Source organism: Lepidochelys olivacea (assembly GCF_965140295.1).
Source record: "Lepidochelys olivacea isolate rLepOli2 genome assembly, chromosome: 27".
Classification (NCBI taxonomy): Eukaryota; Metazoa; Chordata; order Testudines; family Cheloniidae; genus Lepidochelys; species Lepidochelys olivacea.
In genome coordinates this window covers 6,152,254-6,169,074 of record NC_140437.1, presented here as the reverse complement: position 1 = coordinate 6,169,074, position 16,821 = coordinate 6,152,254, and the positions used below count along the sequence as shown (strand labels likewise).

The following is a 16,821-nucleotide window of genomic DNA, read 5'->3' as shown; positions in this document are numbered from 1 at the left end:
TGGCATTTGCAGATGACCTGATTCAACTCCCACTAAGGCAATGGAAAGACTCCTATTGATTTTAGCAGAAGGCGGATCAGGCCCTGGCTGCAGTTACAGCCATGAATGAACCCTGCCAGGCATGCAGCCCTAGTGTAACAGCCAAGCATCTCCACGTACTGACCCAACATCTCTCTTTGTTCAGGCTGGGGCAGATTAAAACCAGGGTGGTAACACACTTGGCACAGCTCGCCACCCGAAACCCATTCCCCACTCCACTGACACACCCATGCTCCTAGATGACAGCCTTCCACTAAGACAGTGTTGGCCACAGTAGCAGATAAGATGCAAGGGACCTTATTAACTCCTAAGATAGCAACTGGAAGACTAACATGTGAAGCACAGTGATCTCCAGCTTGTGTACTTTCCATGCTCCCCATTTTGGCAGGGGGTTGTGGTGTAGGGAGTGGGAGGGGGAAGCCAGCCAGGGTTTGCAGCTCTTCACTTGCAGGAGAAATCCAGATTAAGATATAACTTGCTACAAACTAAGAATTCTAAACAGATATTTTGTGAGTATCTTCAACTAGTGAATAACTGCACTCTCTTCACAGGCCCTTTTCAAATAGGCAACATGACTCAAATAGGTTATTTATTATGGGTTGGGGTGTTTTTGGTTTTTTTGCCCAGCTGTAGTCTACACCATTAAACACACAAAATGAAGGAGTAACTCTCCCTGCCTGCATGTGAGAATGCTTGGTTCTCTTTAACTCCTAACTCTCAAATCTTTTACTCTCAAGAAACTGGCAATACATCCCCAAATCAAAGGCCTAGTGATTTTAACAGATAACCAGGATTTTCTGCTTCACGCTGAGGTGATTTCTTTGCAGCTGGTCTTGCCCAGTGAAAGTTTCTTGCAGAGACCAAGCCTTAGAATGACAAGCCCCCATCCCTTTCTGTGCCAGGCTGACAGACTGAGTGCACAAGAACAAAGGATTGGTATGTTACTTAAGATGTGGCACACAGAATCAGGACTAGTCTATTCCCAGCTCTCCCAGAGACTCACTACTTGGCATTGAGCAAGTCAGTTACCTACTCTGTGCCTCAGTTTCCCCAAGTGTATTAGAGGGTTAATAGGAGGGGCATGAGTCTAAATCCCTGAGTGTTTGTAAAGCACTTGGGTGGAAGGCCCCAGATAAGTGCAGATTAGAATTGTGCTACTTTCTCTCTAGGCGGGGTTGGATTTTTAGCCAGCAGAGAGGCATTCAGGAATCATCACTTAACAGTCTCTATTCTGCCAAACATCGCTGATGTACAGAACCTTCAATGTTCATATTTGGCCAGATATTTAATGTGGTTACTTCCGCTTCTCCGATAGAAAATATTTTTGTTCCCTCAGCCTTCAAATGTCAAAAGCAAAGCTGGCTAGTCTAGGATAGTCCAGATAAATCTAAACCAGGATTTTGTGATAGTGGGATTTAATCCTGGGCTTTAAAGACTACATTTTCACGTCTCAGAATCGGGGATTGATGTTATCTACATCTTATGGCTGAGGAAACAGAGAGGCTTAAGCAAGATTTTTCAAGTAGGTCCCAATTTTCAGAGGTTGAGTACCTGCAACTCCAGTTGAAGTCAAGGGGAGGTGCTGGTGCTTGAAGCTTCTGGAACGCAGGGCATGAGCCATCTCAAGCTGGGCAGCCCAGACTGGGGTCAGCTGGAGAGTTTTATCCTACATGACTTGTCTGAGGACATGCAGCAAGTCTGTTGGGCTCACAGAGGAGAGAGGCTCTGGAACAGCCACCTAACAAGTGTAGCAGGGGCAAGAAACCTACCTGGTTTTAGGGTGGATCTTGGTACATTTATGAACGAGATCATATGATGGGGTTGCCTGTAATAGCAGGGAACTGGACTTGGTGACCCAAGTCCTATGTTCCTATTGCAAAGCTGTGATTAGAATTCATGCTTCCTGCCTCCCACTCTGTGCCTTAAGTCCAAACCCTCGCTCCTTGATGCAGCCATTGTGCAGTGATCGTTCCATGGTCTCGGCAATATTGCAGAGGGCATTTAGAAATTAGAAAGCTGGGAGGTATTGCTAATTTAGAGAAGGACAGAGATATCCTACAGGAGGATCTGGGTGACCTTGTAAACTGGAGTAATAGTAATAGGATGAAATTTAATAGTGAGAAGTGTAAGGTTATGCATTTAGGGATTAATAACAAGAATTTTAGTTATAAGCTGGGGATGCATCACTTGGAAGTAACAGAGGAGAAGGACCTTGGAGTATTGGTTGATCATAGGATGACTATGAGTCGCCAATGTGATATGGCCATGAAAAAAGCTAATGCGGTCTTGGGATGCATCAGGAGAGGTATTTCCAGTAGAGATAAGGAGGTTTTAGTACCGTTATACAAGGCACTGGTGAGACCTCATCTGGAATACTGTGTGCAGTTCTGGTCTCCCATGTTTAAGAAGGATGAATTCAAACTGGAACAGGTACAGAGAAGGGCTACTAGGATGATCCGAGGAATGGAAAACCTGTCTTATGAAAGGAGACTCAAGGAGCTTGGCTTGTTTAGCCTAACAAAAAGAAGGTGAGGGGAGATATGATTGCTCTCTATAAACATATCCGAGGGATAAATACCGGAGAGGGAGAGGAATTATTTAAGCTCGGTACCAATGTGGACACAAGAACAAATGGATATAAACTGGCCACCAGGAAGTTTAGACTTGAAATTAGATGAAGGTTCCTAACCATCAGAGGAGTGAAGTTTTGGAATAGCCTTCCCAGGGAAGCAGTGGGGGCAAAAGATCTATCTGGCTTTAAGATTAAACGCGATAAGTTTATGGAGGAGATGATTTGATGGGATAACATGGTTTTGGTAGTTAAATATTCATGGTAAATAGGCCCAATGGCCTGTGATGGGATATTAGATGGGGTGGGATCCGAGTTACCCAGGAAAGAATTTTCTGTAGTATCTGGCTGGTGAATCTTGCCCACATGCTCAGGGTTCAGCTGATCACCATATTTGGGGTCGGGAAGGAATTTTCCTCCAGGGCAGATTGGAAGAGGCCCTGGAGGTTTTTCGCCTTCCTCTGTAGCATGGGGCACGGGTCACTTGCTGGAGGATTCTCTGCTCCTTGAAGTCTTTAAACCACGATTTGAGGACTTCAATAGCACAGACATAGGTGTGAGGTTTTTCGCAGGAGTGGTGGGTGAAATTCTGTGGCCTGCGTTGTGCAGGAGGTCAGACTAGATGATCACAATGGTCCCTTCTGACCTTAGTATCTATGAATCTATGAAGCAGACATGTGCAGGTTTCAGTCCAGGCTCAGATGAGAGTTGGGCTAAATCCATGCAACCTCAAAAGAGCAATCTGAAACCAAGCAGGTGGGCCTTGAGCTTCCAGGCTTACTGTCTACTTATTGTCTTCTGGACAGACAATTCTGGATCACATGCACCTGAAGTGTAAGTGTCACGGCCTCTCAGGAAGCTGTGAGGTGAAGACCTGCTGGTGGGCACAGCCAGACTTTCGGGCAATCGGTGACTACCTGAAGGACAAGTACGACAGCGCCTCTGAGATGGTGGTGGAGAAGCACCGTGAGTCCCGGGGCTGGGTGGAAACCCTAAGGGCCAAGTATGCCCTCTTCAAGCCTCCAACCGAGCGAGACCTGGTGTACTATGAGAATTCCCCCAATTTCTGCGAGCCCAACCCCGAGACCGGCTCCTTCGGGACCAGGGACAGAACATGCAACGTCACCTCCCACGGGATCGACGGATGCGCCTTGCTGTGCTGTGGGCGCGGCCACAACACCAGGACGGAGAAGCGGAAGGAGAAATGCCACTGCCTCTTCCACTGGTGCTGCTACGTGCGCTGCCAGGAATGCCTCCGCGCCTACGACGTCCACACCTGCAAGTAGCAACCGGAGGGGGTGGTAGGCCAGAGCAGGGGGCCAGTGTCTCCTTGACCCTGGGAGCATCATTCCTCACACAGCGGCCTCATGCATCACAGGATGGTGCCCAAGACCACAACGTACCCGATAAGCTGTGCCGTGATGTATATCAAGGCAGGCGTTCCCTTCGTGAATCCCACCGCCAAACTGAGCAAGCTGGAGTCTAGCTCCTGTACGAGACTCCACCATGGGCTCTCCACACCTCATCTACGTCTCCCAGGCGAGAACAAGGCAGCTCAATGGCAGAGACATTCCACACCCACTTTAGGTCACATAGTTACTGATATTTCACTAGTTCCACTCTGTTTGACCAGCGTCAGCATGGCAGGCAATCTGCTCTGGCAAGGGAGGGGGACACAGGTCAGGACTGAGGTGTATTGGAAGAGGTGTGTAACGGACTCACAACTGGGAACACATGGGGTGTGTCAGGTCGAGATAGAAGTGCATTGGCACAGCAGCTGTGCAGGGTTGGTTTAACTTTTAACACCGGGTTTAAGCAGAAATGGATTTAACAGTGTGAAACACAGTAAACTGTAGACTTCCTCCTTTCCCCCTTAAGGACTTCCTACCCTGCTGCCACTCTCAGAGCCGAGCATGGCCAGCAATGGTTTCATCACAACCACGCCTTCCCCAGCAAGTCTCTAGCTCTCGTTTGGTCTGATGGGTTCTCCAGCTATTTCCCTAGCAGCTGCTTCTCTGGCTGGCCACTACCACAGCCCCTGGTGCCATTCCTGTCTCCACGGCTAGTGTATGCAAACACCGGCGGGCTTTCCCTTACCACACCCAGCCTCGCCGCTCCCTACCCGACTCCACCATTTGTAGGGACGTTCCTAATATGTCAAGTACCTGACTTGAAACAAAATTCCTTGCTTTTTTAATCAAGAAAAAAAGGTATTTAATAAATAAATAGCACATTTATTGCCTTGTAATTATTTTTTCTGTAGCCCAGTATCCTAGCACTGACTGGAAAATCCTTCCCATCAACCTGCTGTATCCAAAGTTTGTACAAAGTTGTAGAGGTTGTTGATTTTTTAAATTTTATATTCAGAAAATTCTCTTTTTATAAGCATTATTTATTACACAATGTATATATCTTTGAGTTAACTAAGATTATATATTATATAAATATATACATATATATATATTTGGAGATAAATATATTTCAACTTGCTTTTTGTTGTTGTCCTGTTAAGACATTAAAGAGAAAGTAAATGAACTTAAACTGATACACTCGAGAGCCCATGTTGTTCACTTGTTATGGAGCCTGGTGAGATCAGTGACACCCACAGGAATGGTCAGTGCTCTTGATGGACAGGTGAGTGCATTCGGACGCCACCACCTCAATTAACACCAACAACTGAGACTAAAAACTAACCACTTGCCATATAGTGATAGTGCTGATCACAAGCAGCTTTCTACAGTGAAATATCACAATGAACAAACATTAAGACAGTGTCTGATGGTGTCCAGCGTTGCTTAATCCTACACAGAACTCAATGGCATTAGATTAAATAGAATCACAGAGTTTAAGGCCAGAAGGGATCATTAGATGATATAGTCCAGGAGTTCTCAAACTGGGGGTCAGGACCCCTCAGGAAGTCACGAGGTTATTACTGGGGGGAGGGGGGGTCATGAGCTGTCAGCCTCCACCCCAAACCCCGCTTTGCCTCCAGCATTTATAATGGTGTTAAATATATTAAAAAGTGTTTTTAATTTATAAGGGGGGCCACACTCAGAGGCTTGCTATGTGAAAGGGGTCACCAGTACAAAAGTTTGAGAACCACTAATCTAGTCTGACCTCTTGTTTGTCACAGTCCATTAAATATCCCTGTACTGAGCCCAGTAACACGTGTGTGGGTTGAATCGTCTTTTCCAGAAAGGCCTCCAGTCTTGATTTAGACTAGAGCCATCAAGAGTGGAGAATCTTCCACTTCACTTGGTGGTTTGTTCCAATGTTAATCATACTCATTGTTAAAAATGCGTGCCTAATTTCTAATTTGAATGTCTGGCTTCAGCTTCCAGCCATTGATTCTTGTTCTGCCTGTCTCCAGTGCATTAAGGAACCCTTCAGAGTACCTGGTATTTTCTCCCTGTGATGGTACTCATACACTGTGATCTAGGCCCCTCTCCATCTTCTTTTTGATAAACTACACAGGTTGAGTTCTAAGGCTCTCACTGTAAGGCATCTTCTACAGCCATCCAATTTTTTTTTTGGCCTCTTTTCTGTACTCCCATCAAGTTTTCAAAAACCTTTATAGAATGTGGACACCACAACTTGGTTTCACTATCTGTTTCATCAATGTCCTACACAGAGAGAAAATTACCTCCCTACTCCCGTTTATCCATCTGGAGGGTCACATTCACCCTTTTTGTCACAGTATTGCACTGCGAGTTTGTGTTCAGTTGCTTGCCTACTATAAACCCCCCCCCAGGCCTTTTCAAGGTCTCTGCATGCCAGGATAGTCCCCCACTCTGTAGGCGGCACCTGCATTCCTTGTTTCTAGATGTGTGACTTTATATTTGGTTGTATTAAAGTGCATCTTGTTTGAATGGGCCCAGTTTACCATGAAATCCAAATCGCTCTGCATGACTGCCCTGTTCTCATTTACACTTCAGCAATTTTTGTGTCATCTGCAAATTGTAACAAGCAGTGCTAGAATAAAACCCATTTGCTTAACAGTTCAGTATTTAATATTCTACAGTGGAAATGCAGCCTTGGGTGGTTCATGTGGGCCCTTCAATTGGAAGTGAAAGCACTAGGAGGATGACAAGGAAATAATTAAGTTAGTAGCCGGAATGTATATAACAAAAGTCATGGGCCATTATTTATTTTACATAAAAGGAGAATATATAGAAAGAGAAATTCTCGTGAAAACATGCATCTATCCCTAAGGGCCTGAAACCCAAGGCTAGCTCTGTAACACAATGATACTAACCACTTAGGGCAACATGTGATGGAAGTGCCAGGTTGCAGAGGCTATGCAGAGAGGGGGATTTGGGAGGTGACACGGTGAAAGACAGGGGTGTAGTTAAAACACTCCCCCCCACCCCCAGTGTGGTTTTAAAGATCAAACAGAATCTGGTAACATTTCCCTGCTAGCCCATAGTCAAAGAGTTAATGATTTCGGCCAAGATTTTCCAAAGTGTGACCTGAGATGCCTTAAAGGGACCTGATGCTCAGAGGGGTCATGCCCAGGCTTTCTGAAGATCAGGACCCTTCATAGTGTCTCAAGTTGGGCAGCAAAATACTGGGCATCAAAAGATTATTCACTTTTGAAAATCTTGGCCTTGATCTGTTTTTCTCTTTGCACATAAAATCCATTTTATCACGCCCTGTAACCTGTATGGGAACTATTGCAAAAACCTGAGCTTTGCTTCTAAAGATCTCCAAAGCTGTATCTTAAAGTAAGACCCCAGAAACAGCAGTTTGAGGCCTGTGCCTGGATGCATCCAATATATCTAGTTCTCAATATGTATCAGCTCCCGCCACCAACACATCCATCTCCCAAGGACAATTCAGCCTCCTAAGTCATTCCAAGTATGTTCTTTTTATTGCATCCATGATTTACATTTAAACCATATAATATTTGTGTTTCTCAATATCTCTTTGGACAAAAAACCACAATAAATGTTTACATCATTTAATCTGAGACATAAATTAATACATTGTGTGCTGCTTTCACTGGGATTTGGGGGGGAAGAAGGGGACAAATGAAAGTTGCAAGATCATACACAAATATAGGAGGGTGCATACTGGTCACTGGGACTCACAAAATCACAGTACAGCAGCACTGACCAAAAGAAGAAAAAATCAAGGAGGTAAGTTAAATGGCTAAAACACATGACCAAGTTCAAGTACACAGCAGGGTCTAGAGAATGGTTTGCCTTCAACCACAGGGCCAAAGGACATTCGCAGAGAAGGAGGTTGCTCCCAAACCCCTAGGGGTGTCTGAGTTGCTAGCCTGTGGCAGTATGCCTAGGCAGCTTTTGAAGCCACACGGGCTTTATGTTCCTGCAAATGGCTATGATTGTTTGCCTCTCCCTGTCACGGGTGGGGAAAATATAGCAGCATGCTCCATGCACTTTGTTAAAATACGGGCTGAGCTCATTGACGAGGGAAGAGAATTCTCACTCAGTTATCAGTAAAAGTGTATCATGCAGGTGCTTTGCAGCCAAAATTTGGTACACTGCTTTACCACAGCGCAAGAATGGAAACTGAGCTTGCCCTGGCAACACAAGGGGTCCTGCAGAACCTGGAGAACTCAGGAAAAAGAACTTGGATACCTACCTTTCAAAGGATGAGAGGAAAGATCATTTTTTCCAACCCTCAGTAGTTCATCAGGAAAGCAGGATTAGTTATACTGGTTAATGCCAGTTCTGGCTTCAATACCACCCACATTTTAATAAAATTTAGATTCTCAACTGACATTATGAAAACAAGATGCTTAAGTGAGAAAATTAAAAAAATTCTTCAAAGCTTTACAGAAATGATTGTTGTGCGCGTATCTAGCTAGGGAAGGAACCCAACTCTTCCCAGTGCCGCCCACTGCCAGCTGCAGTCACTACTGCTGCTAGCCCCACTGGGCCGCCAACCGAGTGCATGTCAAAGTGGGCTGTAGCCACTATATTACTGCGCTTTGCTGTCCGAGGCAATGACTACACTGCCCCGTGTTTAGAAACTGCACAGACAAGCTAGCTCCGGCTATCCGTCACCATATCAGGCAGGACTGGGAAGTGACATCACAGGCTCAACAGCCAATCCCACTGGGTCACATGACAACAGACAACTGTACAGGAGAGCATTCACCATCACAATGATATCACAAACACACTGCAATACAGCTGCAGACTACACCATTGTAGGTTAGAAGTAGAACTTTTGTACAGAAAAGGTGCCATGTTGTGGTATTAATTTAACGCTGGACATAAGTGTTAGCTTCATAATTCATTGGACACTTCCTCCATGATAAAACAGTGAGAATGTACTTCAGCGTGCAAGGTTTTCTAAAGGAGACTGACCATTCCACAAGACACCAGAATATTTAAGAGCAAAGAAGGGATATTTTATTTCGCTAAACATGCAAATTCCAAGTGGGATGTTGAAGGTAGATGAACATTTCACTTTGTCCAGTATGTTGAACAGAAGAACACAGATCCCAGTGTATTCTCCAGCTTGGTCACTTCTCCAGCCACTGAGCTCCGCACACAGTCCATCTCCACTCAGTCGAGCACACTACTGAAAAACAGACCACAACCGCCACAAAGCATGTCTCTCTGAAGACACCGAGACCCATACACAGCATGCACACAGAAGACACATCTGCAACCTGCTACCTCCCACCCGACGTTCCCTGTCAGCTGTGCAGCAGGGACTCAAGGGCTGCGCAGGTGGGGAGAGCAGCCCCTCCCTCAGCCCAGTCCAGCCCTGCCCGAGCTGCCAGGGAGGGTATCCCCCCACCCCCCAGCCCGGCCCAGCCCAGCCCTGCCCAAGCTGCCATAGCCGGGGAAAGGCACCTCTCACCTGGCCCCAAGCTGCTGCCGTGAGAGAGGACTGGGCAAAGTCCTCTCACCATAGCCCTGGGGCAGCTTTCACCCCAAACCCCTCATCCCTGGCCCCAGCCCAGAGCCCACAACCACCCCACAACCCTCTGCCCCAGCCCTGAGTCCCCTCCCACACCCCAAACCCCTCATCTCCAGTCCCACCCCAAAACTTGCACCCCCAGCCAGAGCCCTCATCCCCGCACACCCCAACCCCCTGCCCTAGCTCTGAGCCACCTGCCACTGCACCCCAATCCCCTCATCCCTAGTCCCATCCCAGAGACCACACCCCCAGCCAGACCCCTCACCCCCCCCCCACACTCCAACCCTCTGCCCCAGCCCTGAGCCCCCTCCCACACTCTGAACCCCTCGGCCCCACCACACATCAACCTCCATATTGGTGCACATAACAAAATTCATTCCGCACATGGGCATAAAAAACGAGGGAACACTGCCCCAGAGATTCCAGTGCATGCACTGGAGAGCAGGCGTCTGTGAAATGATGCTGCCAGTGGGGGCCTGACTCTAGGATGTCAGGGGGAGTAGCACCCATGCATCAGAGAGCAGAGTTGGGTCCTGGATCAGCCTTTAAAATATTACTAGTACTTACACCCCTTCTTCTCTTAGGAGTGCCAGGAACTTTCTCACACGATAATCAGGATCCATCTAGACACAAAACAAAGATGAAGGAGTGGTCACTAGCAGCTAGAATGGATTTACCAAGAACAAGTCATGCCAAACCAGCTTGATTTCCTTCTTTGACAGGATAACTGATTTGGTGAATAGAAGGAATGTGGTGGATATAATATACCCGGACTTCAGCAGGCTTTTGACACAGTCCCACATGATAGTCTCATAAATAAACTGGAGAAATGTGGGCTCAGTAGAACTGCCATTAAGTGGATACATAATTGGTTAAACTGCAAATGAAGAGTAACTATTAATGGAATGATGTCAGATTGGAGGGAGGTCTCAAGTAGGGTTCCACAGGATTCTGTTCTGGGTCCGTTGTTGTTTAATATCTTTATTAATGACCTAGATGTTGAAATAGAGACCACACCGATCAAAGTTGTAGATGACACAAAGCTGGGGCGGGGGTGCACTACAGACACTTTGGAGGAGAGAGCTAAAATTCAAAGGGATCCTGATAAATTGGAGAACTGGGCTACAGACAACACACATACAAAGATGGACTACAAGCCACCAGGAACAGTATCCCCGATAATGTCACAGCAAACCTGTTGGCTGAACTTTGTCCTCACCCACAACTATTTCACATTCGGGGACAATGTATACCTTCAAGTCAGCGGCACTGCTATGGGTATCCGCATGGCCCCACAGTATGCCAACATTTTTACGGCTGACTTAGAACAACCCTTCTTCAGCTCTTGTCCCCTAACGCCCCTACTCTACTTGCGCTACATTGATGACATCTTCATCATCTGGACCCATGGAAAAGAAGCCCTTGAGGAATTCCACCATGATTTCAACAATTTCCATCCCACTATCAACCTCAGCCTGGACTAGTCCACACAAGACATCCACTTCCTGGACACTACAGTACTAATAAGCAATGGCCACATAACCACCACCCTATACCGGAAACCTACTGACCACGATACTTACCTACATGCCTACAGCTTTCCTTCAGACCACACCACACGATCCATTGTCTACAGCCAAGCTCTAAGATACAACTACATTTGCTTCTATCCCTCAGACAGAGACAAACACCTACAAGATCTCTATCAAGCATTCTTACAACTACAACACCCAACTGCTGAAGTGAAGAAACAGACTGAGAGAGCCAGAAGAATACACAGGAATCATCTACTCCAGGACAGGCCCAACAAAGAAAGTAACAGAACGCCACTAGCCATCACCTTCAGGCCCCAACTAAAACGTCTCCAGCGCATCATCAAGGATCTACAACCTATCCTGAAGGATGATCCCTCACTCTCACAGATCTTGGGAGACAGACCAGTCCTCGCTTACAGACAGCCCCCCAACCTGAAGCAAATACTCACCAGCAACCACACACCACACAACAAAAACACTAACCCAGGAACCTATCCTTGCAACAAAACCCATTGCCAACTCTGTCCTCATATCTATTCAAGGGACACCATCATAGGACCTAATCACATCAGCCACACCATAAGAGGCTCGTTCACCTGCACATCTACCAATGTGATATATGCCATCATGTGCCAGCAATGCCCCTCTGCCATGTACATTGGCCAAACCGACATTCTCTATGAAAAAGAATAAATGGACACAAAACAGATGTCAAGAATTATAACATTCAAAAACCAATCTGAGAACACATCAACCTCCCTGGATACTCAATTAGAGACCTAAAAGTTGCAATACTCCAACAAAAAAACTTCAAAAACAGACTCCAATGAGAAACTGCAGAAATTAATTAATGTGCAAACTGGACACCATTAAATTAGGCTTGAGTAAAGACTAGGAGTGGATGGGCCATTACACAAAGTAAAAACTATTTCCCCATGCTAATTTTTCCCCTACTGTTACTCACACCTTCTTCTCAACTGTTTGAAATGGGCCATTCTGATTATCACTACAAAAGTTTTTTTTCTCCTGCTGATAATAGCTCACCTTAATTGATTAATCTCGTTATAGTTGATATGGCAATACCCATTTTTTCATGTTCTCTGTGTATATATATCTTCCTACTGTATTTTCCACTGCATGCATCTGATGATAAGCCCACGAAAGCTTATGCGCAAATAAATTTGTTAGTCTCTAAGGTGCGACAAGTACTCCTCGTTCTTTTTGCTGATACAGACTAACACGGCTACCACTCTGAAACCAGACAACAAAATGAAATTCAACAAAGACATATGTAAGGTACTATACTTAGGGAAGAAAAACCAAACGCACAAATGCAGACTGGGGGATAAGTGGCTTGGCAGCAGCACAGCTGAAAAGGATTTGGGAGTTGTGGTGGATCACAGCCTTGACCTGAGTCAACAATTAAAACAGTTGCAAAAAAAGCAAATACAATTTTGGGCTGCATTAACAGAGGCATAGCATGCAAGTCACAGGAGGTGATAGTACCGATCTACTCAGCGCTGGTTAGGCCTCAGCTGAGTACTGTGTTCCACTTTGGTCAAAAATGTATAAAAAGGATGTAGAGAAACCGGAAAGGATCCAGAGGTGAGTGACAAAGATGATCAGAGGGATGGAATGCAGCCATACGAGCAAAGGCTGAAGGAATGGGGTATGTTTGCTTTGGAAAAGAGGAGATTTAGGGGGGTCACGATTGCAGTCTTCAAAGTATTGAAAGGCTGCCCTAAAAAAGATGGAGAAAAGTTGCTCCCTCTTGCCACAGAGGCAGGACAAGAGGCAATGGGGTCAAACTCCAGCACGGCAGATTTAGATTAAATCTCAGGAAAAACGTCCTCCCTGTAAGAACAGTAGGATAATAGAACAAATTGCCTGGAGAAGTCGTGGAAGCTCCTTCACTGGAGGTTTTCGAAAGGAGGCTGAATAGCCATCTGTCTTGGATGGTTTAGACACAACAAATCCTGCATCTTGGCAGGGGGTTAGACTAGACGACCTTTGCGGTCCCTTCTAAGCCTATGGTTCTATGAAAGAAGTCCCATAAGAAACAGGAAATGCACTCTCCAGGCGATCATAACCGGAAAATGAACAAAACTAAGACACTCAGCAGTCTCAGACATGAAGACTGAATACAGCTTGGGACTGAGAAATGAAGGCTAGACTTCTGATTTATTACGAAGACAGGGGAGAGGCTTTGTTCCTTACGTTCCACCCAAGTAGGAGGAGTTTGAGTTATAACCATTTGGAAATCAGAGATTGCAGTTTCCTAATATTTTATTTACATTTTATTGCATCTCACACAGTTTGAATATAAGCTCCATATTCAGATGTTTATTCTGTAGTCTTCAGGGAGATCGGTGAAGTATGGTGGGCTAGTACTAGAAATACTCCACATGGACAGTCCAAAGTTTACAAATGCTGTAATTTTGGAACTAGGGATCAAATATTCTATTTGAAGGGAGCACTCCGACCTATGCTTAGCAAAATAAACACAAAAGGAGGGCTAGCTGCAATATGCTCACTGGCCTCTTGACCGATACCTGGATAGATAGAGGATAATATTCAATCTGACGAGCACAGGAGTGCCATAAGGGAAACTATAGCAAAAAGTTCCTTTATTGTATGTTTTATGTTCCTATAGTTAAAGAAAATCTTCTATTGATTCCAGGTTTATGAAAAAAACAAAATGCAACAAATGGAAAGAGAGGGAAGTTGATGACAATGACTATAAATTAGCAGTAATGAAATGCAGACTACTGATCAAGGAAGCTAAAGGTATGAGTAAAATATCTGACCAGTAGGACTGGGGACAATAAGAGGGATTTTGTAAAAATATATCAGGAACAAAATAAATCCTAGCAATGGGATAAGTCTGATACTAGACAAGGATGGTAAAATTGTAAACAATGAAGAAAAGTCAGACATGTTCAATCACTATTTCTGTTCCACATTTGGAAAGGAGCTGGATGATATATTCATATCTCACAGTGATAACAAAATATTTTCTATGAGAACAGTAACTAGGTAGAATATTAAACAGCAACTACCACACTTGACTATTTTTAAATCTGCGGGAAGGGTTGCACCCAAGAATTTTAAAAGAATTGGCTCTGTTGCTCAGAGCCACCAATGTTGATTTTTAACAAATCTTGGAATGTTGAGGATATTCCAGAGGACTAGAAAAAGAAAACCAACTACTGTTGTGTCATTATTTAAAGGGTAAATAGGATGATCTGGATAACTATGGGTTGGTTAGCCTGACATTGATCCTGCAGAGTTAAAAAATTAAATAATGGAAGCATAATTAATGCCAATCAACATGGTTTTATAGAAAACATGTCTTGTAAAACAAACTTGATATAGTATTTTGATGAGATTACAAGGGTTGTAGACAAAGATAACTGATATATGACATCTGAAAGGTACTTGACTTAGTCGTGCACAACATTTTGATTAAGAAATAGTAATATGCAAGATCAATGCAGTATATATTAAATTGATTAAAAACTTGTAGATCTAAAAAACTAATTGTAAATGGTCAGCAATGAGAGTATTTCTAATGGGGTCCCACAGCACTGTATTCGTGGTCCAATACCATTTAATGCCTTTATCAATGATCTGGAAAAAATATATCATTACTGATAATGACTCAAACTGGTGGAGTGATAAAAATCATACAGACAGGTCACTTATACAGAGCAATGTGGATCGTTTAGTAAGCAGGGCTCACTTGAACAAAATGCATTTTGATCCAACCCAACTATAAGGCCACATATCTAGGAAGCAAGAATGTAGGTTACATGTACAGGACAAAGGAGTGTTTGTGAAGGCAGCAACTCAGAAAAGAAAAGAACTTAAGGATCAAAGGATAACCACCTGAACATGAGCTCGCGGTACAACACAGTGGCTGAGAAAGCAAACAATCCTTGGATGTATAAGCAGTGGAATATGAAGCAAGAGGGGGGAGTGATACCAACACTGTATACACAGCACTGGTGAGACCACAACTCTATACTGTGTCCAATTCTAATGTCCACGCTTCAAAAAGAATGCAGACAAATTGGAAAGGGGTCAGAAAAGCACTATAAGTACGACTCAAGATTTTAAAAACTTGGCTTACAGGAAGAGACTGAAGCAGTTCAATCTATTTGGTTTCTCCACGAGAAGGTTAAGAGGTACCTGAATGGGGAGAAGATTTCCAGTCATAGGGTTCTAGCAGACACAGGCATAACTAGATCCAGTGACTGGAAACTGAAGCTGGACAAATTCAGACTAGAAATAAGGTGTACATTTTTAACAGTGAGGGTAATTAACCGTGAGAACAAAATACCTAGGCATGTGGTGGATTCACCATCACTTGGAGTCTTTAATTCAGGATTAGATGTCTGTCTAAAAGACACATTCAAGCTCGCCCAGAAGGTCTGGCCTTGAGGCGTCACTTCACTTAGTGAAATTCCATGACTTTGGCCATGTAGGAAGTTAGGCCAGAGCAGCATAATGAACTTTCTCTTATCAGTTGTGAACATGTGAATTTTTTCCTATTGTTGTATCTATGGCAACAAAGTGCATCTGAGACTTGCGTGAAAAGCGATGACTTTTTGCAATTCAGAGATATCAAGTGTGTGGGAGACTGAATATAAAGGAGCTAGGCAGAATTCAAATTACTTTAATTAATTAATGGCCATGGATCACATTGCTACCAAGCAAGTGCACACCCAACGTCTATATAAGCTCCAATTTGCTCTCATTTATCCACCTATTTAATGTATTCAAAATGATTTGAACCAAAGTTAAAATGCTGCCTACTTTCCCTCAGGTTGGTCTGTCAGGGATTCAGATCATATAGAAAATGACCACCTTCTTAAACAAAATCACTTTAAATGCTTGAACATGCACTTGGATTGTAAACAACAACATTCTTCTGAAACATTCCAGAACAGCAGCCTGTTTACCAAGGGGGAAAACACCCTACCCCCTCGTGACACCGCTCACCACGTTGGTATGTAGCAATGGGGAAAAGCTGGTGCAATTTGATTCCCACTCCCCCATCTCAGAACTGCCCTTACTCTGCACATTTTTAATCCTGGAGTTTTAAAAGCATCAATGTTCAATGTCACAATCTAACCAAAGTCATTTCCCTGTCTCAGAAGGTGGTTAGAGAGGCATCTATTGTCAAGATTTTAAGTAAAATGGGCTGTAACTGTACCCTTGCAGGCCTGAGCCCATTAAACACATTTAATGCGTGTGAGCAGTGACTTACTGACTTGCCTGTAGGTATGGAATTAAAAGTCAAGGGAAAGAGAGGAAAAAGTAATCTAGATAAATGACTTTATTCCCTCAGGTGACATCTAGTTAGAGCAGATCCTCAGTGCTGTGCAAGTTTTAACAGAATTGTGAATAGTGAACAGCGGGGGATACATGACTCATATGCTGCTAAACTATATGCTTCTTCACTTATGCTCATCATCTTATAGGAAGATCTAAAGACAGTACATTCAGCTGCACCAAATCCATTTGATGAAAAAAAGGGGAGAATGGGAGGGAAGGGTTCAAATGTAGAAGGGCTTTGAAATATCAGCCACTGAGGATTAGGCCCAAATGCTACACACACACTTTTTTAGCTCACATACACAGTCGAGCATGTGCCTGATGGCTAGCTTGCAGGCACAGGAGATGCAATGGTGAGGGGCTAAGAGCTACGTATTTCTACCCTAGGCAATTCTTTTCTTTAAAGTGCTGACAGTGGAAAATGAAGAGAGCAGCTGA

The 16,821-nt window shown here is 44.3% G+C and overlaps 2 protein-coding genes across 4 annotated transcripts in view; one reads left to right on the top strand and one right to left on the bottom strand.

Annotated features, from left to right (window-relative positions):
* The window catches only part of WNT3 (Wnt family member 3), an 84,188-nt gene extending 79,250 nt beyond the window's left edge, over window positions 1–4,938 (top strand). The window contains exon 4 of the mRNA XM_084616109.1: window positions 3,415–4,938. Within this exon, the coding sequence (XP_084472235.1) occupies window positions 3,415–3,894 (480 nt within the window). The 3' untranslated portion in view covers window positions 3,895–4,938. The remainder of the gene's footprint in view (window positions 1–3,414) is intronic.
* A 2,517-nt stretch (window positions 4,939–7,455) lies between these two features.
* NSF (N-ethylmaleimide sensitive factor, vesicle fusing ATPase) overlaps window positions 7,456–16,821 on the bottom strand; it is a 187,014-nt gene continuing 177,648 nt past the window's right edge. For 2 of the 3 annotated variants that reach the window (XM_084615991.1, XM_084615993.1), the window contains exons 20-21: window positions 10,076–10,131; window positions 7,456–9,163 (exon numbers count right to left, since the gene is read on the bottom strand). In XM_084615991.1, coding sequence (XP_084472117.1) covers window positions 9,148–9,163; window positions 10,076–10,131 — 72 coding nt within the window. In that variant the 3' untranslated portion in view covers window positions 7,456–9,147. The remainder of the gene's footprint in view (window positions 9,164–10,075; window positions 10,132–16,821) is intronic. The other variant, XM_084615992.1, reaches the window with a different exon arrangement.